Below are 27,435 nucleotides of genomic sequence, written 5' to 3'. Positions count from 1 at the left end.
ATTAATTCCTCTTCCTCCTTCTAGCTAATTCTCCTACTATTTGTTGTGTGTGTTTCTCCTCTGCTCGAAACTTTCCAGATGACTGCGTAACAATCCCCAATCCTTAGGTGGACACTTAAATGTTCCCATAATGTGGCCCTAACCTAGCTTTCTAGGTTATTTTCTCACTAGTTCCCTTCAGGGGTGTCCAACCTTTTGGCATCTCTGGGCCACACGGGAAGAAGAAGAGTTGCCTTGGGCCACCATTAAATACACAAACACTAATGAAAACTAAAGAAAAGATGAAATACTGCCATTTGCGACAACACGGATGGACCTTGAGAAGATCATGCTGAGTGAAGTCAGTCAGACAGGAAAAGTCAGGAACAGTATGACTTCGCTCACACGTGGGATATAAAACTGAAAGCAACGAGAACAAACAAGAGTAACCCAGGGAGGCAAACACACAGTGCAGGAAGGACAACTGTCTTTTGGCGGTAAATACACAGTATGCAGGTGATGTATTGTAGGGTCATATACCTGAAAACCTACATAAATTTATTATCCAGTATCACCCCAATGCATTCAATAAAAATGAAAAAAATGACAAGTTTGCACGATCTTCCTGAAAATGAATAAGTCTGGGATGGAGCTGGGGAATTAAGTGTTTTTTTAAAAGCCTCACAGCTAATTCTAATGCACAACCAGACTGGGAAATCCATGGTACTGTACAATTTTATGTAAGACTAGAGATTATAAGTCACTTATTTTTTAAAAAAACTTTATTTTTAAATTTTTTATTTTAGAGAGAGGGGGAAGGAAGGAGGGGGAGAGGGAGAGAAACATCAACGGGTGGTTACCTCTTGCACACCCCCTACTAGGGACCTGGCCCGCAACCCAGGTGTGCGCCCTGACTGGGAATCGAACCAGTAACCCTTTGGTTTGCAGGCCAGTGCTGAATCCACTGAGCCACACCAGCCAGGGCTAAAAAAAAACTTTTTAAAAAGGTTATAAACACTGTGGGAGAGATCAGGGTAGTTGCACATCTTCAATATGCTGAAATACTTAACCAAATTTGAAAGCAAAACCCGTGTGTAAGCCGTGAATCAGGGTGAGCTGGAAGCCCGACTGAAATTCCGCTTCCAGTCGCCGCTGAGGAGTGTCCCAAACACGCACCGGGAGTGTGTCGGCAAATGCTCGCTGACCCGGCGTCCTAAGTATCCCGGACACAGATACAGTCCCTGCTCTCATTCAGTTTGTGTCCTACTGGAGAGACCGACCAAATAAACCACACACCGGGAGCAAACAGATGAACGCAGTTTGAGGCTAAGGGATTCCTTTGAATTGGGTGCTCAAGGAAGGCCTCTCCGAGGAGAAAACATTTCGGCAGAGGCTGAGCTGATGAAACACACGGTCCAGACACTGGAAAACACACAGGAAGAGTATGTGAGACAGAAGGACGAAAACTCTAGATAAATGATCTGTAACACCATGCCTTTGTAAAATCCACTGAACTTTACAGCAGAGTGAACCCTGAAGTATATAAATTTTTAAAATCTTTTGGAAATTCATATGATCCCAGGCAGACCATTGCAAAAGCACCTAATCGCATTACAAATACATGAGGGAACCTCACTGAAGGCGGTGGTGCTGGTGGGGCCGCTGGCCTAAGTGACTTTGGAAATGAGGGGTTTGCACGAGTACAAGCCAAAGGCACTGCACAGAAGCACTGTCCTCTAGTTGTGAGTTTGCTTCCCACGGGTTAATCTGCAAGCCACTGTACCTACCTACCTACGGGAACTGAGCAACCAAGTAAGCGGTCGATGGAGGCCAGTTTTCTCACTGTGGGGAGTTACAGGTAGCCAAGGGCAGGAGGCTACAATGATGCACGTGGTAATGGATTAGGGCTGGAGACATCTCAACATGTTTAGCTTAATGTAAATGGTTACATACAGAACTTCTGAGCTCAGTAACATACATATGTCCTTGCCCTGTCAGCTGAGAGGGCTCATAAAACATGGACCCGCAGCAAACACATGAATGCCCAAACCTCGGTTTTAATACCACTGTCCAAAACAAGGAACCAGGTTCCCGGGAGACGTGGCCACTTGCAGGGCTGGGGCAGGAACCACACGAGATGAGTGAGGAGAATCTGGCAGTGCCAGAGCCCCCCCCCCCCCCCGAACAGGGCAGCAGTGAACCGTAACCCGAGTACACAGAAACACCGGCGGGCCCACACTGGTGCAACTGGACAGGGTGGACAGGGCAGAGGCCTGACAGACTAGCTCAGCCAAGTGGCCAAAGTCAACGCCGACAGGCACAAAGCACGCTGACGGCAGGCACCCTTCTTCAGTAACAGGTAAAAGCACTTCACCTCAGTGGTCCTCCTCCCCAAAACCGTCAGCTTGGCCTAACCATGGGAAAAGCACTGCACGAACCCCAACTGAGGGGCCTTCTAGGAAACCCCCAACTAGCACCTCCGAAAGCTGTCCAGGCCGTCAGGAACAAGGGAGCCTGAGGAGCCCTGACTACCAAATGGGACGTGGTGCCCCGGAAGGGAGAAAGGACACTAGACAACACAAAGGAAATCTGAACAGGGCATGAGCTTCAGTTAAGATTAATGTATCAATACTGGTTCATTAATTGCGACAAATGCACCAAACTGAAATGTAGTATGTTAATTGGGAAGACTGACTGTAGGGTGTGTGTGAAGTCTGTGTACTATTTCTGCAACTTTTCTGTAAATCTGAATCTATTCTAAAATAAAAAGTTTATTTTAAAAGTGAAAAAACCACCAAGGGAGGGGAACTCCTTCTGAGACAGAACAAGCCCAGCAAGCTGCCGGAGGAGGTCCAAGAAGTGGGCGGGGGGGAAACACCCGTGGAGGCCGGTGCTTCTCAGCCCCGAGTGTGTGTCAGAAGCGCCTGCAGGGAACCTACCGCTGTCTAGACCCCCACCCTGGACAGCTGAGTCAAATTCTCTGCATGTGCAGCCGGGCCCAGGCGAATTTTCTCCTAGGGGACCGGAGGTGGCACCATCATGAGCTTTTTTGTTTGTTTTTGTTTTTTTGTGCAAGTCTCAATTTTATTTGACCTTTTTGCGACTTTATTTTTATCCTTGACGCTATGACAGATACCATGACCATGAGATTTTTTTCTATTTTCAAAGGTGGTCAGGTTCCTTGGTGAGGAATTAGCATGAAGAAGAGCAAGACACCAGCGAGAAGGCTACCCGGAAGTGCAAGGGGAAGAGGACAGTGGCTGGGACAGAACGGTGGCAGTGAGGATGGAAGACCAGTACGGCTCTGGGGCGTGCTCTGCAGGTGGGGCCCACGGGCCGGACGGCACGTCAAACATGCGGAGGGGTAGGAGAAACATGGAGATGGACTCACTGGCTTGAGCAAATGGAATAAGAAAAACCACTGAAACAACTTTGCTTATCTCTGTGAGAAAACTTTATTTCTGGTAAAGGGAAGTATTCTAAAAGATTGGTGGGGGGCTGAACGCAGTCTTATTTATGATGTCATAATGCTGAACACACCGAGCGGGAACGAGTGGCCTGGCCTCGGCACAGGCCAGCAGGGTGGCCAGTGATCCACCCAAATGGTCAAATGAAAAACACGCGGCCCATCGGGCACTATATCAAACAGCTGTATCCTTGAGAGCTTGTGTGGAGGTTCCAGCAGGGAAGCGCAGCTACTCACATACCCTTGACGGAAGACCGGTCCTCTCCGCTAGTTGGGGAGGTCGTCCTCTTTGACCGAGCGCACAGCATTGGGAGGGACGCACACGGATCGGTGACGGAGGAAGGGGAGACCCGCCTAGCCAGCCAGATCAGCCGAATCAACCCTGGCGATGGATGGGGTGACAGATGTCGCAGCCAGATCGCCCTCATGTCCAGAACAGCTGTCCTCTTAACTCGGGTAGGGTTGGCTACTCAGGTTTTCTTTAAATTTTTTGTTTTTTAAACTAGTATAAATTAGGTAAAGAAAGTTTATATACTAGAGAAAGACCAGAGAAGGGGGAGGTTTCCTCGTGATCTCAAACACTATGGGTTGGCCAAAAATTTCATTTGGTTTTTTCCATATGATGGCTCTGGTAGCGCTCAGTTGGCTTTAACTTCACCCGAAACAATTTTGTTAGGTTGTATTCTGACAGCTGTCATATCAGTGCGCATTAAAAAGAACTTAGCAAAATTGGTGAATTTTGGTGCAGCAATTTTAATACTAATGGAAGAAAATAAGCAACATTTTGGCACATTATGCTTTCTTATTTCAAGGAAGGTAAAAACTCAACTGAAATGCAAAACAAGATTTGTGCAGTGTACGGAGAAGGTGCTGTGACTGCTCCAGTGTGTCAAAAGCGGTTTGCGAGGTTTCATTCTGGAGACTTCTCACTGGACAGTGCTCCACGGTCAGGCAGACCAGTTGAAGGCAGCAATCATATCGAGACATTAATTGAGAACAACTAATGTTATACTGCAGGGAAGACAGCCGACATGTGCAAAATATCCAGATCAATAATGTCATTGGTGAAAATGAAAAATGTGTTTTCTATTTTACAGAAAAAAAACTAAACAGATGTTTTGGCCAACCCAGTACAACTAGTTTGCATTTCAGTGTGTTTCTTTCCAGCTCCCCATACTCCAAGAAAAGTCCAAGAGAAGGATTTAGGTTGTTGAGTCAACCTCCTTTCCAACATTCTTCTTTTAACTTTGATTTTTTAAAAAGATTTTATTTATTTTTAGAGAGAAGAGAAGAAAGGAAGAAAGAGAGGGAGAGAAACATTGATCGCTTGCCTCTCACTTGCCCCCCCACTGAGGACCTACTGGGAAGGTGCCCTGACCGGGAATGGAACCTGCAACCTGTCGGTGTGCAAAGGTCTGCGGGACAATGCCAAACCCACTGAGCAAAGCCGGTCAGGGCTCCAAACTTTTCTCTTCTCTTCTGTAATTATAAGGGGAACTGGTTATTAGGCTCTGCCTCTCCTTTCTAGTCTGTAAGCACCTTAAGAATCCCTTACCTCTGCTTTCGGTCCTGGCTCGGGAGCCCCTCTCCCCGCACCACCATACAGGCAAGGTGTGGGGAGCTTTGTTTTCGCTGGGAGACTCCTCTCTGCTGGATACAAACAGTTTTGAGCATTCTTAGTATATCAAGTACTCCTGACAGGTTATATAGTATTCCATTTGGCTAAAACAATGTGTACATATAAATGTTACAACTGCTTCTGATTTTCCCATATTAAAATGCCACTTTGATGAACATTTCTGTTTATAAAGTTTCTCTGTATTTAAGATTATCCTCCTTAGGATTCAGTTAAAATTATGGGCCAAGGAACATACATATTTTTAAAGTTCTTGATACATACTGACAAAATGTACTTTCAAATACTATGCCAATTTCTACTGCACAGGGCTGGTTTCAGTGTGAGTCAGAAGCTACGTGTGTCTCAACACTCACCCCCAGGTCGGCACCGCTGAGTTTTGCAATGCTAGCTTTGTTCAGAAAGGGTACTGGGCTTTGGCTGGAGACTCTGCATTGGCTTTGCTACCGATCTTCCCCAGCAATCACACGCTGGGCTATTGGCACAGAGGGAAGAGCGGTGGAACAGGCAAGACGAGAAAGGGTAGGTTCAGTACCCCAGTCGCTGGTTTCAAGCCCCTCCCAAATTCATTTCTCTAGGACACAACAGGTCGTAAGTCTCTTCTAAAAGGAAAATTCCTTCTGAGAGCCCATTTATCCCTATATCCCCAGGACCCAGTGCAGTGACTCAGCACAGAGCAGAAAAATGTCTGAATAAGTGAGTCTGTCCTACATCACACCAATAACCAATGTTTGTTTGACTCTAGTTTCTCAACACTGCTCTTCTCATCACTGCTCATTTATTCCTGTTTTGTGTCAGGGACCATGCTGTCCATCTTCACCGCGTTTCCCTCAACAATGCTGAGATTCGCCAACACACCCATTATCAGTTGAGAATACCGCAACCCTTTAAAAGGAGTTTTGTGGAAGCGCCCACACCAATTCAGGCACACACAGAAGGCTCGCTGAAGGTTAGCCAACCCTGCAGCCTCTCCCGTCCGGCTTGCTCTTCAGAACTCTCGTTTCGTTCAGATCTGCCGACACTGAGGCCCTATGAGATGGCACTAGACAAAACAGCTGCACTGGGTATGAAGGTTAACTTTGGCACCTGCCTCCTTCCTTAATCTCTCAAGACCAGTGAACCTCCTGTTGGGCAGGTGCATCCAGGATGGTCTTACCAAGAAATGTCACTTGCTCCATGATGACCCATCCTCGCCTTCCCCCGCTCAGAGCTAACTCACCTTCCGTGAACTGCTCTCCAAGGAGTTAGGATAACCCTGCCTGAGTCACAGCAATCGCACAAAGGGCAACTGCCAGCATTAGCGGCAGAGCAGTACTCATCTTTAGGGGAACAACGTACCCTGAACCCCGATCAAGCTCGATCTGGTAAAATGCACAGGGGAGGACTAGAGGAAGTGTGTGACCTTCTCCATGCCCTTCTCTTACTCCAGCCTTGCTCTCATTTCCTCCTCTCCCAAGTTAGAGACAAGAGGATGTCAAACCACTGGGCCACCCACTATCTATCGTCTTTGCTAGAGTATGGTTCCCGGACGGTGTCACAGACAATAAACAACACAGTGTTTTAACCAGATGTCGCAGTCAACTCTTGGCACAGGGCCTGGGTGGCCGGAGTGATTACTAGCCGACTTCCCTAAGGAGCGCTTCTCTTTCCACACCTCACCTGTCTATACCAGCACTGCGGGAGTTCGGGGCAAGGTCCCGCTGAGATCTAAGTACTCCCTAGGTTCCAGTTGTTTTGCTGTCTCCAGCCTATTTTAACGTGTTTTCAGTTACTCCCAGAGGCACAGCCGGCCAAACCTCGGATCTGTGTTGTGTCCTTCCTGCTGCACAGACAGCTGTGCCTCACGCAGCAAGCGGCACGCCTTCTCTGGGAGTGGCTGAAGTCCCTTCAGGAAGTAAAGTAATCACACCTGGGCTCTGTTCTGTAATTAAAACTCCTGCACTCAGATCTTTACTACTTGCATTTAATCACTGATTTACCAAATTGAATACCAGCAGCTTCCATTCGTCATGTACCCATCACGGTGTAACAGACACAGTAAGTAATAGGGCCTTTATGCTCACAACCGAGAAAGCCAAGGACGCGGGAGGTTTTGTGTCTAAGAATCTCTCTGTCTAGAATGAGAAGTGGTAGAACTGAGACTGAAACCCAGAACTACCACCTCCGAAGCCCAGGCTATCTCCTCCACTGCCACACTGCCGTGTTACTATTTGATTAATTCACATTAGAAAACAAAGTTTTCAGTAAATTCTCGATAAAGAAAATTTCAGAGGACTCTCAGACAAGATGGTGGCACAGGAAGACAGGATACAACCACATCCAAACGACAACTGAAATATGCGGCCACCACTCGGAACCGTCAGAAATCAAGTTGGGCCAAGTCTGACAACTGCGGAATTGGAGAAACCACACCCATGCAGACTGGCAGGAGGGCGCAGACGCGGACCAGGCTGGTCCCACACCGCGTGTGGCGAGTAAAACTTCCGGAGGGCTATCTCGGGGGCAAGGAGTCCCAGCCCCACACCAGGCCCCCCACCAGCTCAGGATTCCAGTGGTGGGAAGAGAAGTCCCCCCTACTTCTGGCTGCAAAAACCAGTGGGGATTCAGTCAGTGGAAGAAGCTTCTGGAGCCCCAATCCGTTCCTCTTAAAGAACCCACACACGGACTCCCCTACTCAGACTCACTCCCTGAGCTCCAGCACTGGGGTAGCAGCTTGAAAGTCACCAGGGGTAGAGAGGGAGAAACTGAAGCGTCCGGCATCAGGGCAAGCAGAGGCCATTGTCCCTTTTCTAAACCTTCCCCACACAGAGCTGGTAGACTGGTGCCATATCAGAGACTCCATCAACCTGGCAACAATGTTTGACCCACCCTGGAAAGCCCCGGAGACCCTGCCCCTTCCAACTTACAGGCTCACCTGAGCTCCTTTTCCAAATGAATGGCTGGTCTGGGCTCATGCTTCACAACTCCCTAAATCCTATCAAATAAGCAACAGCTGGCCTCAGTGACCCCAGGCCTGGGACTAGCACCAGTCATCTTAGATTCATAGGTTGGCTTTGCCTGGGAATCTCTAAGCCCAGCACAAAGAGCAGCCATCTCAGACTGCTTTATAGCTCAGATAGGGTGGCCCCAGGCAGAACACAGGTAGGTGCTGTCCTTGGCCTGCACCACCCAGGAAACCCCAGGGCCAGCACACCCAGTGGACAGCTACAGACCAAGTGGAAGCACCACCACCTGCCCCTGCACAGCTGATTCTCCAAGGAGAGTGAAGGTGGGTGGTCAGTGGTCACAGCCAGTCCTCATAGCTGACTGGCCTGGGTAAATCCCTCCCACTGACCTGCCAACAGCAACCAAGGCTCAACTACAAGAGGAGGGAGTACTCAGTCCACACGAAGGGCACACCTTGAGTACCCAGCGTGGGTGATGGGGGAGGCTGTGCCACTGGACCCTACAGGACACCTACTACATTAGGTCACACTACCAAGACAGGGAGTCACAGCAGCTCTACTTAATACACAGAAACAAACACAGGGAGGCTGCCAAAATGAGGAGACAAAGAAACACAGCCCAAATGAAAGATCAAAACTCCAGAAAAAGAACTAAACAAAATGGAGATAAGCAATCTATCAGATCCAGAGTTCAAAGCACTGGATACAAGGATGCTCAAGGAACTCAGTGAGGACCTCAGCAGCACAAAAAAGATCCAGTCACAAATGAAGAATACGCTAAGTAAAATAAAGAACAATTTACAGGGAAACAACAGTAGAGTGGATGAAGCTGAGAATCAAAGCAATGATTTGGAACATGAGGAAGCAAAAAAACAAGCAATCAGAACAAGAAAAAAGAATCCAAAAAACCCCGAGGATACTGTTAAGTACCTTCTGAGACAACTTCAAGCATTCCAACATTCGCATCACAGGGGTGCCAGAAGGAGAAGAGAGCAAGAAACTGGAAATCTATTTGAAAAAATAATGACAGAAAACTTCCCTAATCTGGTGAAGGAAACAGACATGCGAGTCCAGGCAGCACAGAGTCCCAAGCAAGATGGATGCAAACAGGCCCACTCCAAGACACACCATAAGGAAAACGCCAAAGGTTAACGAGAAAGAGAATCTTAAAAGCAGCAAGAGAAAAGAAGTTAGTTACCTACAGGGAAGTTCCCATAAGACTGTTAGCTGATTTTCCAAAAGAAACCACAGGCTACAAAGGATTGGCAAGAAATATTCAAAGTTGTGAAAAGCAGGGACCTACAGCCAAGATTACTGTACCTAGCAAAGGTATCACTTAGAATCAAAGGGCAAGTAAAGAGCTTCCCAGAGAAGAAAAAAACTAAAGGACTTCATCATCCCCAAACCATTACTATATGAAATTTTAAAGGGACTTATTTAAGAAAAAGATCAAAACTATGAACAATAAAATGGCAATAAATATTGCCCTGGCTGGTGTGGCTCAGTGGATTGAGCACCAGCCTGTGAACCAAAGGGTCACCTGTTCAATTTCCAGTCGGACACATGCTTGGGTTGTGGGCCAGGTCCCCAGTAGGGGGTGTACATGAGGCAACCACACATTGATGTTTCTCTCCCTCTCTTTCCCACTTTAAAAATTAAAAAATCTAAAAAATAAAAAGGGAATAAATATGTATCTATCAACAAGTGAATCTTAAAAACTAAGCAAATAGGAACAGAGATAGAATTGTGGATATGGAAAGCGTTTTGATGGTTGCCTGAGGGGAAGGGGATGAGGGAGGTGAGGGGATTAAGAAGTACAAATAGGTAGTTACAGAACAGCCATGGGGATGCAAAGTACAGTACGGGAAATGGAGAAGCCAAAGAACTTATACCCATGACCATGGACATGAGCAACGGTGTGGGGATGGCTTGAGGGAGTGGGGGTGCTGGCTAGAGGGGAAGCAAAGGGGGAAAGAGCAAGACAATTGTAACAGCATAATCAATAAGGCATCATTTTTTTAAAAAAGGAAAAAAGAAAATTTCAAAATTTCATTTGACTGAAAATAAAATATCTGGAATTTTTCAATTTTCATGTTAAAGAGGAGTAAGTTGAGCACAGTAATTCAACTCCTTATTCTGCACAACAGAACACTGGGGGTTGGTGGAGGGAACAAGAGCTTTCCCAAGTACAGGGCATCGCTGGCGAACTGTCTCGTCTTCGCATTCCTGGTCCCTCCTTCTTCACTGCACCCGCTCGCGCTACCTATCAGCTCAGACGCACGCGAAACTGCTCTTCCTTACGCCCAGGGCCGTCCATGCACTGCCAGGCTTTGCTCTGTGGACAATGGGTTTGTTGTCAAATAAGACAAATGCCGCACACCTAACCTCCGCTTCGAACGTTCCCAACACGTCTTTTAAAGCAGCGCTTTCCAACCTTTTTCATACCATGGCATGCACGGTGTAATTACTAAAACTGTGGGCACACCGAAAAATTTATTTTTGCTGATCTGAGAAAAAAATGTGTGTAACGTAATTTTAAGTCATTCACACCAGATGGGTACTGTTGTGTTGGCTGTTGCCATTGTTTAATTTGACAATCTAAGGGAAAACAGGTTGTGCCGCTGACTGAATAGTCACGTGTCGCATGATTTAAAAATTCTTGGGGCACACTGGTTTGAAAATCGCTGCTTTAAATGTTTTGAAAGGTCCTGTACTCAGCTGCAAAGAAAAGAAAATTCAAGTTCACAACTTCTCACAGGAGGTCTTTTTAAAAAGAACACTATTTACTGAATTGGCCAAAAAGTCCATTTAGTTTTTTTCTGTAAAGTAAAAGACACATTTTTCATTTTCACCAATAACTTTATTGATTGGAATAGTTTGAGTCATAGGCTGTCTCCCGCTATTGGCTTCTAGTGGATAGAGGCCAGGAGCGCTGCTGAACATCCTCCAGTGCATACGACAGCCCCCAGCAGAGAGTTATTTGGTCGAAATGTCAACAGTACCAAGAAATTCTGCAAATGACTTTTAACATGTTCCATCAGTCACAGCACCTTCTCCATATACCAAACAAATCAGTTTGGCTCAAATAACTCTTACAAAGAGTTGCGGCACCCTGGCTGGTGTGGCTCAGTGGGTCGAGTGCTGGCCTGAGAACCAAAGGGTCACCAGTTTGATCCCCAGTCGGGCACATGCCTGGGTTTCCAGCCAGGTTCTCTCAGTAGGGGGCATGTGAGAGGCAGACAACCCACTGATCTACCTCTAGCACATCAATGTTTCTCTCTCTCCCCCCCTGCCCTTCTCTCTAAAAATAAACAGGTAACATAAAAAGAAAGCTGTGGCACACAATGCAATAACACAGATCATGTGTCACAGAAATGTACACTTGAAACCTATATGATCTCAGTAACCAGTGTTACCCCAGTAAATTTAATTAAAATTTTCAATTTTTTAATTAAGTCAATAAATACCATTTCTCATAAAAAAGAAGTGCAGCTTCGTGGAGACACAGCTGATTCCAGAGCTCAGTGGAAAGCTCCCAGGACGCGTCTGGAACATCGTGTCGGAAGCGAAACCACTGTGCAAGCCTGCTGCGGCCGTGGCAACAGACGAGCTCCCTAAGCGTGTGGGTGCGAGCTCTCACAGATTGGAAAGGAAACTCTCTTCTGCGTCAGGAAGAATAAACTGTGTAAATATCAGGATGTCTAAACAACAGAAAGGGTCATCGGGAACCAGCCTAAAGAGAATCGCAACTGTCAATCCCAGGCTCAATAAGCACCACAGCAATAAATTCCAACACATCCACGAAATGTGTTCAAATTCATGAGATCACAGCAATACTCAACATTTTAAAAACTTAACTGGCTAGTTATGGAAGATGCTAGGAAACCAACTCTTTGTTTAAAAACTAGTCATTGAAAGCATCAAATGTTTACCCTGCCTTTACTATACAAACTATAATTCAATGTGACTTAACAGGTAGGGGAACATATGTCTTTATAAAGGAATCCCTATTAGTAAATAAAGAGCCCTGGCTGGGGCGGCTTGGTGGACTGAGCGCCAGCCTATGAATCAAAGGGTCGCTGGTTCCATTCCCAGTCAGACCAGGTTGCAGACCAGGCCAACTGGGGACCAGGTCCCCAGTTGGGGACACACAAGAGGCAACCACACATTGATGTTTCTCTCCCTCTCTTTCTCCCTCCCTTCCCCTCTTCCTAAAAACAAATAAAATCTTAAAAACTTATTCACAGCCACATTAATAACAGCCAAAACATGGAGACAATCCAGATGGCCACTAACTGATGCGTGCATGAACAAAGCCGGGGTTTTATCCACCTGACAGAATACTACTCGCCCACAAGCAGGAATGAAGCTCTGCCACAGGCTACGTGCAGATGGGCACTGAAAACACTGCGCTGAGTGAAAGCAGCCAGCACAAAAGGCCACAGTACACGATTCCTTCCATAAGAAGTGCCAAAGCACAGAATGAAAAGTAGTGGTTGCCGGGGGTCAGAATGAAGGAGTGGGGAGTGGCTGATGAGGGGGGAGGCAGAGGAGGGAGGGAGGGAAGGAGGGAGGGAAGGGAGGAAGAGAGGAAGGAAGGGAGACAACAACAATTAGGATCATGGTTAAAAAAATAAAACGGCAATTAATACATATCTATTAATAATCACTTAAAATGTAAATGGCTTAAGTGCTCCAATCAAAAGACATAGGGCAGCTGAATGGATAAGAAAACAAGACCCAATATAGACTGTCTTCAAGAGACCCACCTCAGAGTGAAAGATACACACAGACTAAAAGTAAAGGGATAGAAAAAGATTTCACGCAAATGGAAAGAAAAAACAAAGCCGGGGTGGCAATACCTACATCTGACAAAGTACACTTTAAAACCTAGGCTATAGTAAGAGACAGAGACAGACAGGATATAATGATAAAGGGAACAATCCAACAAGAGGATGTAAACCTAGCAAACATTTCTGCACCCAATGTAGGAGCACCTAAATATGTAAAGCAACTCTTGATGGACATAAAGGGAGAGACTGACAGAAATACAGTAGGAGTAGGGGACTTTAATAACCCATTGACTTCAATGGACAGACCTTCCAGACAGAAAATCAACAGGGAGAGAGCAGCCTCAAACGACACATTACATCAAATGGATCGAATTCATACCTACAGAGCATTTCAACCTGGAGCAGCAGAACATGCGTTCTTTTCAAGTGCACAGGGAACATTGCTCGGACAGACCACATGCTGGGACACAACACAAGTCTCGATAAATTTAAGAAGACTGACATTGTAGCAAGCATCTTCTCTGACCACAATGCCATGAAAGGAGAATTCAATCACAAGAAGAAAACTGAAAAATACACAAAGACAGGGAAGCTAACTGATGTGGTATTAAACAGTGAATGGGTCGACGAGATCAAAGAAGAAATCAAAAGATACCTTGACACAAATGAAAATGAGCACACAGCAACCCCAATCTTCGGGACCGGGGAAGCAGTGTACACAGCAACCCCAATCTGCGGGACCGGGGAAGCAGTGCACACAGCAACCCCAATCTGCGGGACCGGGGAAGCAGTGCACACAGCAACCCCAATCTGCGGGACCGGGGAAGCAGTCCTAGGAGGGAAATTCACAGCATTATAGGCCTACCTCAAAAAGTAAGAAAAATCTGAAACAATGTAACTTTACATTTAAAGGAACTTGAAAAAGAACATCAAACAAAGCCCAAAGTAAGTAGGAGAAAGGAAATAATAAAGATCGAAGCACAAATAAATGAAACAGAATCTAAAAAAAAAATACAAAAGATCAATGAACCCAAGAGCTGGTCCTGAGAAAAGATAAACAAGACTGATAAACCTTTAACCAGACTCATCAAGAAAAAAAAAGAGGACCCAAATAAATAAAATCAGAAATGAGAGAGAAGTAACAACTGACACCAAAGAAATAGAAAGGATTATAAGAAAATACAAACAACTACATTCCAACAAACTGGACAAAATGGTTAAATACCTAGAATCATACAATCTTCCAAAACTGGATCGGGAAGAATCAGAGAATCTGAGTAGACAGGTACCAGTTAGTGAAGCTGATACATTTGCTATACGCTACCAACTCTCCCTTCTAAAAACGTGTACAAATACATAGGGCCCTGCCCGGGAGCTCAGCGGGGTGGAGCACCGTCCCGATACACCAAGGTTTTAAGCTGGGTCCCCCATCAGGGCACACACAAGAACCAACCAACAAATGCATCAATGAGTGGGACAACAAAATGACATTTTTTCCCCTCTCTCTTTCATCAATAAATAAAAATTTAAAAATTCTCTTTAAAAAAATATAAATACACCCTGGCCAGGGCAGCTCAGCTGGTCACAGCATCATCTGTACACCAACAGGCTGGGGCTTCGATTCCCAGTCGGGCACCCTTGGGAGGCAACCAATTGATGTCTCTCTCCCCCACCCTCATCCGTCTCTCTTTAAAATCAATAAAACTTTTTTTTAACTTTTAAATATAAACATATGAAGAACTCCTAAAATATGATAAGAAAATGTGAAATAATCCAACAGGAAACAAAAAATGATAGGCAATTTACACAATAACCATCGACAAAAGCTCAATCTCTTCCGTAACCGTATATGGAACAATGGGGTTCAGTATCAAAATCAGCACTTTTACTCTGCAACCAACTTAGCCAGAAAGCAAACCTCCCACACACCAGGGAATACGTGCACTATATCTTAAAAAATAGAGGCCGATAAGCCAACCCTCTCACTCTTATGCCTGTAATCTTTCCTATCTGGAATAGCTTAGAACGAGTGTTTGCATTAGCTGTTTGAATTCAACTCACTGCAAACCAAAGCCAAAAACTACCACTGCCAGGGAAATGCAAATTAAAACGAGAACTTCTAAACTTCAATCAGATCGACAGAGACTGGAAAAGATACCATCCGATGCCGAAAGGGCGTGTGGAAACACCCCCTTGAGAGCTGCCAAGTGTCCCTGGAAGGTAGTCTAGCAGTAGCTATGAAAATGCACAAGTCCACTGGTTTTGACCCAGTTACACCACGTTTTGGGGATTCTGTGCGACAGAAATAAACCCGGCTACATCAGCAACGCCCTGTGTCCTCAGCTTCTCTGAACATCTTCGCCTTCATGTTGTCACCGAAACCCAGCTTTTCCCTGAAGACACTGCCTCCCCCGAGTTTCTCTCTCATCTGTGGGTTTGGAAGTGAAAACTGTCCTCCCGGTTCATTCCCACTTTGGGGTATTCATCTCCCCTTTACCTTACGAAGTCGACCTGCACATAGAGGAGATTAAGGAGAAGTAGCACAAGCGATGATGTCCAGAATTAGAATCACACCTCTGGACTTCCTTTGCTGTGTTCTCTTTCTTAAAACTGCCACATAATATCGTTAAGGACTATGTGTAGTGTCAGATGGGTACTAGATTTATCACTAGCTCACTAGAGTGATCACTTTGCAACTTATATAAAGTCTAATCACGGGGCTGCACATCTGAAGCTAACCTAATAGTGTATGTCAACAGTAATTGGAAAATTTTAAAAATTATTAAAAAAGAAAAACTGCCGATCCTGGCCAGGTAGCTCAGTTGGTTAGAGCATCTTCCTGATATGCCAAAGTTGCAGGTTCAATCCTGGTGAGAGCACCTACGATTGACCAATAAATGCATGAATAAGCGGAACAAAAAAATCAATGTCCCTCTTTCTCACCCACCCCTCTTCCTCTCTCTCTCTAAAAATCGATAAATAAAAACTTAAAAAAATAAAAAACCTTGCCACACAGCTTTGCTGTTGGCCCCGCTCACCTACCTGCAGTTGAAAACAAGTGCACACTTAGCGAGGCAGTGCTAGGAGGTGGAAGGAAAGAGTCCAGAGTGCTGGGTTCAAATCTGCACGGGTCACTATTAACCGTGGGTAAATCACCTACTGATCCTTGCTTACTCACGATCCGAGACCTACAGCATTTGTTTATTGGGAGGAATCAATGGTACAGCGGATCTAGAGCATTTCTGAAAAAGTAAATGCTCAATAAATGTTTAAATGACATCAAAAACAAAAACACCCTCAAATCTCAAAAGCTCCCCAGTATCCCTTCCTTGACGGGACCATTCGCTCCCTTCAAACAGCTGCCTTGCACAGTAGAAGTGTGGCTCCAGGACTCCTGTCCTTCTCTGCGACTCCGTCAGTGTCCTGGCGATCCTGCCATCTCCACAACTGTTCTAATGCTTTGGTCTCTCAATGCCATGCCCACTGCTCCCCCATTCACCCCGAGGGTCACACCCTAGACCTCACTGTCACCAGTAACTGCCCCTGCACACTCCTCCTCCACACCCTTCTTTTCAACTTCCTCCATGGAACGCCCTGTCTCCAAATTCTCCCGCGCTGCCAGGGCCTACAACCACTGAGCCCCGGGCTCCTCACGTCCTCACTTCCCATCTGACCCATCGTAGATTCCACAAATATTGCTACCACTCGTTCCTGCACACGTCCTCAATTCCTCTGTCACTCTATCATAGTCATATCCCGTTGGCTAAACCACAATCTTTGAGAATTCCAAATCTCTGCGTACTGCGCGCCTGTATCCCTGCAGCTGAAGGAGGCCTGGTCTTCCTTTACATAATGTATGATCACTCACCTCAGGTGGATGTGTCATACCGCCTGGCCTTCATACTAGCTGCCTAGTCCCCTTGCTCCTGCTCTCCTAGATGACCATACCTTCTCCTTCCTCAAACTTCCACACCTCCTCCATCCTTACGCCACTCTTAGTTCATGACCCTGTCTCTCGTTTCACAGGAAAAAATGACCCGAAGTTCCAACCCACACACCAACCGACCTACCTGCGTCGGTGCCATCCGCTCACCTTTTCTTTCACTGCGGACAAACTCACCCACGCTCCTGGCAAAGGCTAGCTCCGCCTCTTGTCCCGCACACCTGGTGCTGCCCCTCTCGCCGACTCAAAGGTACCGCAATAGCAGTTCTCCCTCTGCGTCAGAGTTTCGCTCTTATGCGTGCTCCTCATCAACGTACAAACATGCTGGTATTTCCTCCAAATTAAAAAAATCAATCTCTTCCCACTCCAGCTTCCGCCCAATCTCTTTCCTCTTTATAGAGCAAAACCCGCAGAAATCTCCAATTTCTCATGCTATTCTCTCTTCAACTCGCTCCAATCAAGCCTTCACCTCCCTAACATTCCAACAAAACTTCTGGTCAAGGTCACCAATAAACACCCCCCGCCCCGCAATGTAGATCCAGAGATCTGCTCTCACTCCTCAAGTTACTTCACTTGAAGGGGAGGACAGTACACTGGGCTTCCTCCTATTTTGGTAAGTTTTTTTTTTTAAAGGCACGCTGATATGACAGCTGTCACAGTACAGTCTAACAAAAACAGTTTCCAATGAAGTTAAAAACCACTTAGCGCTACTAGAGCCACCACATGGGAAAAAACTAAACAAACTTTCTGACCAACTCAGTATCTCATGGCTACACATCTTACCCCAGAGTTAAAGCCAAATCCTGACGGCAGCCGGTAAGACCTCCCACTAACTGCCCCTTCCCTCACCTCCGACCCTCCTCCTCCTTTCTCCCCCGCCCTCAGCTGCAGCCACACTGGCCTCCTGACCTTTGCTCCTGAACAGGGTCCTTGTTGGCCATGCCCTGCACACCACTGCCCTAGATCTAGCGTCCTGCCGGTCTCACACTCCCTTCCGGTTTTCACACGAACGACACTTCCTCAGCGAGGCCTTCCACTGATGACTTACGTCTCTCTATCGCACGTGTTGACAGCTAACACAACACACGCTTCATCGCTCATTCTGACTCTTCCTGGTCTCGTCCCACTGGAATGGGAGCTCCACAAGGGTGGGAATTACGTTCAATATCCTACTGCATCCTGCGCCTCAAACTCTAACTCGCACGCGGTAGGCGCCAAATAAGTAAGTGTTGTTTGAGGATAAATGTATATGCACGAGGATATTTGCTGCGACGTTATTTGTAAGAAACCAAAAACAGAAACAAACTGGTTGCCCGCCTTGTCTTGTCCACCAAAACCACAAATGACTATAACAATGTGTAACATCCAGTGCTTCACACCTGCCGGTGCTTTAGCCACACGGACATTTAACCAGTGAAACGCCTCTGTGAGGCAGGCAACATCAGTGCACTGATGAAGACATTAATGCAGAAAAGTTAAGTAGCCTGTCCAACGCCACGAAGTTAGTACAGCAGGCCCTCAGCATCATTTCACTCAACTTCACTTGGTTACACAGGTGATGAGATGCCACAGAGACTTAACTCGTGTCTGCATGAGCCAGCCTGCGGGAAAACTGGTGTCAGTATAGTCCTTTCACTGACAGTCGCAGAGCCTATCAACAACGGTACGTGGGGACTCGCTGTAAATGGAACAGCGAGGCTCAAATCCAGGCCCTTCCCCCAGAGTCAGGCTTCAGGGTCACGTTCTGTGCTACACTGACTCTCGTACGTACAACAGGACCCTAAGTCAGTCGGACAAAGCAAGCAGACTCTTTTACCCAACGAGAATGGGATCTGTAACTAGCCAATTAATTAAAAAGTCACTTAAAGTGAGGAATGAAAACATTCCAGATACTAGTTAAATATTTCACTTAAACATAAAGCATGTACATTATGCAGCAATCTCCTGCTGAAAATCTACCCTGTTCTTTAGGGAGTGGCCCACTGACATTCTTCGAAGTCTTTCTAGCATAAATCATATCCCTAAGACACTGACTGGATTTCTTGAAGTGGAGTGCAACCTCAAACACTTGCTGAGCACTAAGTGCGCAATCCTTAGCTCAACGAGGTTATCTTTTAAAAAACCTTTTACTTATTGAATTTACAGAGAGAGAGAGGGAGGAGGAGAAGGAGAGCAGAGAGGCAGGGGTGGAGGGGACAGAGAGACAGACAGACAGGCACATCAATTTGTTGTTCACTGATTCTTTGCAACTCCACCCCGCCCAACTTGTGAGCCACCCAAACTGTTACCACGACTTTTCCGGAGGAATGGCTGGTCTGGGCTCTTGTTTCACAAGTTCCTAAATCCTATCAAATAAGCAACAGCTGGCCTCAGTGAGCTCCCAGCTCTAGTACCTCTTACTAAGTGGCCCCAGGCTTGGCACTGGCAGCAGCCAGCCTACATTCACAGCTTGGCTTTGCCTGGGAATCTCCAAGCCCAGCACAAGCAGCAGCCATCTCAGACTGCTTTATAGCTCAGGCAGGGTGGCCCCAGGCGGAACACAGGTATGCCGACTTTGGCCTGCACCACCCAGGAAACCCCAGGGCCAGCACACCCAGTGGGCAGCTACAGACCAAGTGGAAGCACCACCACCTGCCCCTGCACATCCGATCCTCCAGAGAGGGCGGAGGTTGGTGGCCAGTGGTCACAACCAGTCCTTGCAGCTGACTGGCCTGGGTAAATCCCTCCCACTGATCTGCCAACAGCAACCAAGGCTCAACTACAAGAGGAGGGGGTGCCTACACGAAGGATGCATCTTGAGTACCCAGCGTGGGTGATGGGGGAGGCTGTGCCACTGGACCCTACAGGACACCTACTACATTAGGTAGGCCACACTACCAAGACATGGAGTCAAAGCAGCTCTACCTAATACATAGAAACAAACACAGGGAGGCTGCCAAAATACGGAGACAAAGAAACACAGCCCAAATGAAAGATCAAAACTCCAGAAAAAGAACTAAACAAAATGGAGATAAGCAATCTATCAGATCCAGAGTTCAAAACACTGGATACAAGGATGCTCGAAGAACTCAGTGAGGACCCCAGCAGCACAAAAAAGATCCAGTCACAAATGAAGAATACGCTAAGTAAAATAAAGAACAATTTACAGGGAAACAACAGTAGAGTGGATGAAGCTGAGAATCAAAGCAATGATTTGGAACATGAGGAAGCAAAAAACAAGCAATCAGAACAAGAAGAAAAAAGAATCCAAAAAACCCCGAGGATACTGTTAAGTACCTTCTGAGACAACTTCAAGCATTCCAACATTCGCATCACAGGGGTGCCAGAAGGAGAAGAGAGCAAGAAACTGGAAATCTATTTGAAAAAATAATGACAGAAAACTTCCCTAATCTGGTGAAGGAAACAGACATGCGAGTCCAGGCAGCACAGAGAGTCCCAAGCAAGATGGATGCAAACAGGCCCACTCCAAGACACACCATAATTAATATGCCAAAGGTTAACGAGAAAGAGAATCTTAAAAGCAGCAAGAGAAAAGAAGTTAGTTACCTACAGGGAAGTTCCCATAAGACTGTCACCTGATTTTCCAAAAGAAACTTGGCCGGCTACAAGGGACTGGCAAGAAACATTCAAAGTCATGAATGTGGAGGTGGCTGGGGTTGGGGGGAATGATGGGAAGAAAGCAGAGACAACTGTACTTGAACAACAAACAAATAAATAAATAAGTGGGGGGAGACAAAGTCATGAAAGGCAAGGACATACAGCCAAGATAGCTCTACCCAGCAGAGCTATCATTTAGAATTGATCGGCAGGTAAAGAGCTTCCCAGACAAGAAAAAATCTAAAGGAATTCATCATCACCAAACCATTTTATATGGAATGTTAAAGGGGCTTATGTAGAAAAAAGAAGATCAAAACTATGAACAGACAGGAACTACTATAAAGGACACATGGACAAAACCAAGGGGGAGGATGGAGATGGGGGAGGGAGGTGGGTTCAGCAGGGGTGGGGTGGAGGGATGGGGAGAAAAGGCATACAACTGTAATTGAATAACAATAAAAATTAAAAGAAAAAAAGAAAAAAAAAGAAAGAGCATATATATCTATAGAATGATAAATAAACCTAAGCAAGTATTATTGTACAATCAGCAATACTGTTGTTTCTAAGTTTTTGCTCTATGGGTAACATTTTAATAAAATGAATCATTTAATAAATATGAAAAAAATAAATGAATTATTCATGAAAAAAAAAAAACTATGAACAGTAAAACAGCAATAAACACGAATCTATCAACAAGTGAATCTAAAAAACAAGCCAAGCAAACAAGGAGAACAGAGAGAGAACATGGATATGGAGAGCGTTTTGATGGTTGCCGGATGGGAGGAGGGAGGGGGAGAATGTGTGGAGAGGTGAGGGGATTAGAAGCACAAATAGGTAGTTACAGAATAGGCATGGGGATGTAAAGTGCAGGATAGGAAATGGAGGAGCCAAATGAGTTATATGCGTGACCCATGGACATGAACAATGGTGTGCACACAGCCTGAGGGAATGGGGTGTGCTGGGTGGAGTAGGGGTAAAGGGGGGAAAATCAGGACAAACATAATAGTATAATTAATACAATATAATTTCAAAAAAATTTTTTTAAAGGAAAAAAAAATACATGAACAGCTCTGGCTGGTGTGGTTCAGTGGACTGAGTGCTGGTCTGCGAACCAAAAGGTTGCCAGTTCAATTCCTGGTCAGGGCATGTGCCTGGGTTGTGGGCCAGGTCCACAGTTGGGGCACGTGAGAGGCAACCACACATTGATGTTTCTCTCCCTCTCTTTCTCCCTCCCCCTCTCCCTAAAAATAAATAAATCTTCTTTCCTGACTCCTGTACAAGCAGAAAGGTCGTTTCTGCCTCCACTGGCCATGCAAAGAGCTCCTTCGTCCCTTCTCTCTGTCATGCCATCCTTCTCCAGGTGTTCAAACAGCAACCTAAAGGCAGCAAACCAAGGCCCTAGAGGAGCCTGCTATACTTGGAAATTTGGGAAAATGGACTTCAATAAAAGAAACCTTCCCCCATACCGCATTGGCTCCTCTTAAAACCTATTCTAGCTCATTTGAAACAGCTTAAAACAAATGCATGCGTTAGTTATTCATAACTGAATCAAAACAGGAGAAAAGGACAACTACACAAATTATAAAAGACAGAGAACAGACTGAGAAGCATGATAAATATACCCTAGGGAATTCTAATCAAACCACATGTCACAAAGGGAAATAGAAGAAATTCCAAACTATTTTACTTTTGCTAATTTCAACACAGCAAGTGAAGCAACACCTAGAGAACTAGCTCCGCTCTTTCTCCTCCAGCCCCAGGCTCTTCGGGAGCCTCCGGCCTCGGTGCAGATATGGCCACGTCTAAGAACCACACCACACACAACCAGTCACAAAAATGGAACAGACATGGCATCAAGAAACCCCAATCGCAAAGATACAAATCTCTCAGGGGATAGACCCCACGTCCCTGAGGAACACATGCTTTGCCAAGAAGCACAGGAGCCTGCAGAAGATGCGGGCGACCACCCTAAGGCCATGCACGCACGTGCTGAGGCCCTCAGGCCCCCAGAAAGCTCCAGATCCCAAAGGGTGGCAGCTGCAAGCCCAATCAACTTGCCTGCGTCGCTCACCCCAAGCTTGGGGAACGCTCTCCTCTGGCCCTCATCACCAAGGGTCTCAGGCTCTGCTGGCCAAAGGTCAAGGCCAAGGCTCAAACCAAGTTCCAGGCTGCAGTTGTGGCTGCAGCCCAGGCCAGCCTCCCAGAGGTGCCCAGGCCCCCACAAAGGCTCCACGATCCAGGCCTCTGTCTGCCAAAGTGAAGACAGAAGGACTGGTGTGACCCTGGGCTGCTGTCTGCGTGGGGCTGGTGTCCTCCTGTGCTATTTGTACGGATGAACCTAAGGCAGGAAAAAAAAAAAAAACCCACAAACAACTAGCTCCAGCAGTACTAGCTCCCGTTTCTGTCATGACCCCTATGGAGCTTCCAAGCACATGCCCCGTGCTGTTTGTTAGTGAAGCAAACCTGAAACCTAGTGTTTATGTCACCCCCTAGCTGAAAAAATTTTTGATGGCTCCGCATGACTACAGATTAAAATTTAAAATGCTGTGCAGCTTCTGAAGGCTTCGGGAGGCCCTGGCTCTAATGTGTCTTCCCAGTCTTGTCTTCCATTTCCAATTCTCTAAAGCCGTCACAACAAACACACTCCACACTCCACCCCTTGCTTCAGCTGTCTCCTCAGCTTTGAACACCCTCCTGTCCACCACCTGCTGAAATTCTATTCCTCCTTCAGAGTAGCGAAGTACAGTGGAAAGAGCCCAGCCTCGAAGTCCAGATTCCGACCCACTAGATTCCTAACTCTAATTCCACCTCCACTACTTACTAGCGTAACGAACTTAAGCAAACACTTCAACACATCTGCGTGTTTGCGTAGGAGCAGGCGCAGGACCTACGGCACTCTGCAAGGCTACTACTGTGAGGCTTAAGCAAATGGCTATAAACTCTCTGGCACCACGCTGAAGGCATACTAGCTACTTCTCGGTACTATTAAGCCATCCTTCCCCCCTCCTCTCCTTCCCTAAGCTCCCACAGCACTTTGCTCATCCCACAGCACACTACGTCCCACTGCACACTACGAGCACTGACAAACCTCAGGGCGCTCATCAGGTATGTAGCTGGCCTCCCCATCCGATTACAGACAGGATGGTTATAGGTGTGGCTTCCTAAATCTCAGCCACTCGCTTGACCTCTCAGAACCTGTTTCTCCATCAATAAATGAGATGGAGGGTAACACCTCACAGAACAATTAAGAGGTTTGAAAGAGTTCACGTACGTCAAATACCTGGCCTGATGCCTGACACCTAGTAAGTTTCAAAGAATGTGCAATGACAATCTAGATGACGAACCCAATCCAGAAGCTACGTAAAGAACACATAAATGTAAAATTCACCTGCCTTACTGGATCCAATTTCATAAAGCGATCTTAACATAACTTCAGCCTGTTACTTACCTCTTACTGATACGGATGTCCGATGAAGACAAAAACAGAGGTTCCTGTGCACGTGACTTGAGAAATGCTACCACGCATTCATGTTCTTCCAGTACCAGACTGAGTTCATCGTGACTCAAAACTCACATCACCTCACAACATTCAGACAACATGGGATAACCCTGAAGAGTTGTGGGGGTAAAGTGGTCTGTCAAAGTTAAACAGAACTCTGAAATTAGTGGTCTACCAGTGGGAGCTGTTGACTCATTCTGATTCTGATTTGCTGTTAACATCAACTTCTCTACTCAAAAACTCCAGTCAAAGGTCAACTAACTTCTCTGACAGCATTTTTCCATTTTACACACTTCCAACCCAGCGCTCAATTTCTTAAGTGGATGTATAATTAACACACAAGCTCTTGCCCTGGCTGGTGTAGCTCAATGGATTGAACGTGGGCTGCAAACCAAAGGGCCGCCAGTTCGATTCCCAGTCAGGGCACATGCCTGGGTTGCGGGCCAGGTCCCCTGTATGGGGCGCACGAGAGGCAACCACACACTGATGTTTCTCTCCTTCTCCTTCTCTTCCCCTCTAAAAGTGAATAAATAAAATACATATATATATATATATGTTTTTTTTTTTTAAAAAGATCCTATTAGTTTCAGGTGCCACTGCTCAATTTAAGAGGAAAAAAACCCCTCCAAAATTAATTACAGTGAAATCTAATCAAGGCGATTACAGAAAAGTGAGAACTTGCTAAAATAAAAAAGGCAAATCACAGCATTTGCATTCCGCTCTCAGTGATACCCAGGTTGTACACCACACAAGGCAAGGGCTCGGGGCAAGTTCTGAAAAGATGCACTTGGCTTTAAATCAGACACCACCACTTACTGTGTAACCTAAGCACTTTACTTCTTAAACCTCATAAACGTCATCTGTAACACAGGGATTGTTAACAGTGTGAACTTCATAGAGTTGTATTAAATGTGGTGATGTATGCTAAGTGTTTAGCAAAGTACTTACATCATACTCAATAATAAATAGTATTCTAACTAGGAGTGCCTGAGCACTAAGGTTCTTAGTAAATAATTGCTGACATTAATGAACATTTAGCACATTTTATATCAGGAAGTAAGTATCACTAACTTTAATTCTCTCCTAAGTTAAATAATGATTAATAAGCAGCAACACTGTTTGGGAGTATTTTACATTTCACAAAGCCCTTCAGGCATTCATAAACTCATTTGATCTCCACAATATCTTTACGGGGGGTAAACATTTTAAAAATACGTATTTTATAAATAAGGAAATTGGTATCCATCAGGGTAACAAAGAGTCAAGATTACCCACCCCAGTGGCCGCCTCCACCTAATTATCCCTGAAGTTCTTAACCTCACTTGGAGATTCCTGCAAGTGACCACCCTCAAGCACCGCCAAGCACGTTGAGTCCTGGAACCAACCCAGAGGGTCATAAACCCCGCCAGAAGCCACTGATGACTTTTATGCTGCATTTATTTCCGCGCGTACTGTCCTCCCACACCTTTAGGGCGGGGGCCGGGCCTGCCCTTCCCCACCAGATCCCCCAACACAAGACCTTGCATCCAAGATGCCCCGAGTAAACGTTCATGGGAATGGCAGGGGAAGCTGGTAGGTTTACCAGGGACCTGAAACGAGCCCACTCCGCGGTTGGAATTAAGCATCCAGAGTCGCTGGGCGGAGAGGGTCCAACCTGGGAAGCATGGCTGAAGACCGGAGCCCATAAGGACACCAGGGAAGTTGAGCAGCTGAGGGAAGAGAGGGAAGTGGGTCTGGCAGCAGCCACCGCCGAAAAGCCGGGGACCGACAGGCTCGGGGGTAGCAGGGCAGTTGGCGTCTGGGGGGGGAGGGGGCCGCCGGATGGTCTGAGAAGAACCCTGGGCCCGACCGCAGGAGAGTTCTGGGGTCCTCTAGAGGCCCGCTCCCCAGCCCGCGGCGGCACTTGCTGCACCGAGTACTCGCTGCTACCTGAAACTGCAGCAGCTTCTCTGTCTGCTCCTGGGTTAGATCCCGTTCCTCCGGCGCCGCCATTTTGCCGCCGCCTCTACGCTTCTGACCCGTCCGCACCGTCACCCGCCGGAACTGATCTCAGCAGCAACCACGTCCGGTCGCGGAGCGGCCGTCGGCGCGCGACTGCGACTGCGCGAGCTGACCCGGCCGGGGGTGGTGGTTAGTGTCGGAGGCAGTGGTGGGCGTTTGCGCCGCCAGGGGGCGCCACTCTCGGGCAGATGCCGAACTCTGTCGGAAATTGCCGAAGGCCTGTGGGTACCTGTCGCCGTCAGAATTTCAGCGAAGAATGAATCGCTAGGAAGCGAAGACTACTGAAGAGATCGCCAAGAGCCCAGCAGACCCGAATTCCATGGAGAAGCTCCGGAAATTCCCTCTGAGCTGTTTTCCGCTGTTCCCTAACCGTACGCCGGTGAGCTCCGATGTTCCTGAATGTTTCTTAGGAAATGGTGGCCTTTGCGAAATATTGGCGGTCTGATGTTTGATTTCTGCTCCGACATTTCCAAACGCTCCTGCCAACTCTCAGGAGGTTCCGGAAGAATCCGAATACTGGTCGGGCATTTCCGACGCCGCCTTCAAGCCCAAAGCAGCCTATGGCTGTGGCCGTGGGAAAATCTCATTTTTGAAGTCGCTTGCGAGGATTATTTGGACTTAGCTACCAGGATCTTCGATGTTTAATGGCGCTACCAGCCTTGGGCAAAGCTTTCCATCCAAGGCCATGTGACTCTGCTCCTGCTGCCTTAGGCCTCGAGTCTCCCGACCCCTGGCCCACGGGTGGGTCTTCCTTGTGACCAACCGAAGTAAAATCCCTGGACTGAGATCAGGAGACTTGGGTTCAGGTGCTAGTGCCCACCTTGCAAAGTGGACATCCTGGGGCAAACCATCTTCCCTCTGGGCTGCGTTTTGCCATTGGTGGACTCAGGTTCCCCCGTAGCCCTGACAGGCCGCCTCAGTGCATTCTCCTTGGACGCAGACCCTCACCCTTTGCAAGGCCTTAACCCGCCCTTCGGCGCCGACCTTCCTCTGCACTGTCCTTGTGCCTTCCAACCCGCCACCTCTCTATAGAGCTCCCTTTCTGGCATTTCCACGTCTTTCCTTCTGCCATCTGTCTTCTCTGGCCAGTGTCCAGAAGGCCTTGGCGAGGCAGAGGGGTCGGGTTAGGGTGCACACTTTTCCGTAGCCCACCGTGTGACTTTCCTAGCAAGACCCCGTGTTCTCCCCTTCTGCAGGATCCCACCACTGCCCACGTCACAGGGTTGAGCAGCTGAGACAGGACAGAAGGTGCTGTGATAGCCGAAATCCTGTGATAAGCACGCTGAGGGAGGGAAGGACTTCCATTTGGGCTACTTCTTCCTTTCAGGCCTGGATCAGGTCTTACCACGTCTGCACAAACTTCACAACAACGTCTCAGAATTGTTCTTACACCTTTAAGGTAAAATTGGAAGTGAATAACTATGACTTTAAAGAGTTTATTACATTAGCCATGGCTGGTGTGGCTCAGTGGACTGAGTGCCAGCCTTAAAGTCAAAGGGTCTCCGGTTGGATTCCCAGCACATGCCTGGGTTGCTGGCGAGTTCCCCGGTAGGGGGCGCGCGAGAGGCAACCACAC

The 27,435-nt window shown here is 46.9% G+C and overlaps 1 protein-coding gene across 1 annotated transcript in view; it reads right to left on the bottom strand.

Moving 5' to 3' along the window:
- The window catches only part of FAF2 (Fas associated factor family member 2), a 52,289-nt gene extending 26,368 nt beyond the window's left edge, over nt 1-25,921 (bottom strand). Inside the window, exon 1 of the mRNA XM_053912512.1 lies at nt 25,788-25,921. Within this exon, the coding sequence (XP_053768487.1) occupies nt 25,788-25,850 (63 nt within the window). The 5' untranslated portion in view covers nt 25,851-25,921. The remainder of the gene's footprint in view (nt 1-25,787) is intronic.
- Nucleotides 25,922-27,435: the final 1,514 nt, after the last annotated feature.

Source organism: Desmodus rotundus, chromosome 10 (assembly GCF_022682495.2).
Source record: "Desmodus rotundus isolate HL8 chromosome 10, HLdesRot8A.1, whole genome shotgun sequence".
NCBI classification, from domain to species: Eukaryota; Metazoa; Chordata; class Mammalia; order Chiroptera; family Phyllostomidae; genus Desmodus; species Desmodus rotundus.
Note: the sequence above shows the minus strand (reverse complement) of the source record. Positions and strands in the feature narration are given on the sequence as shown.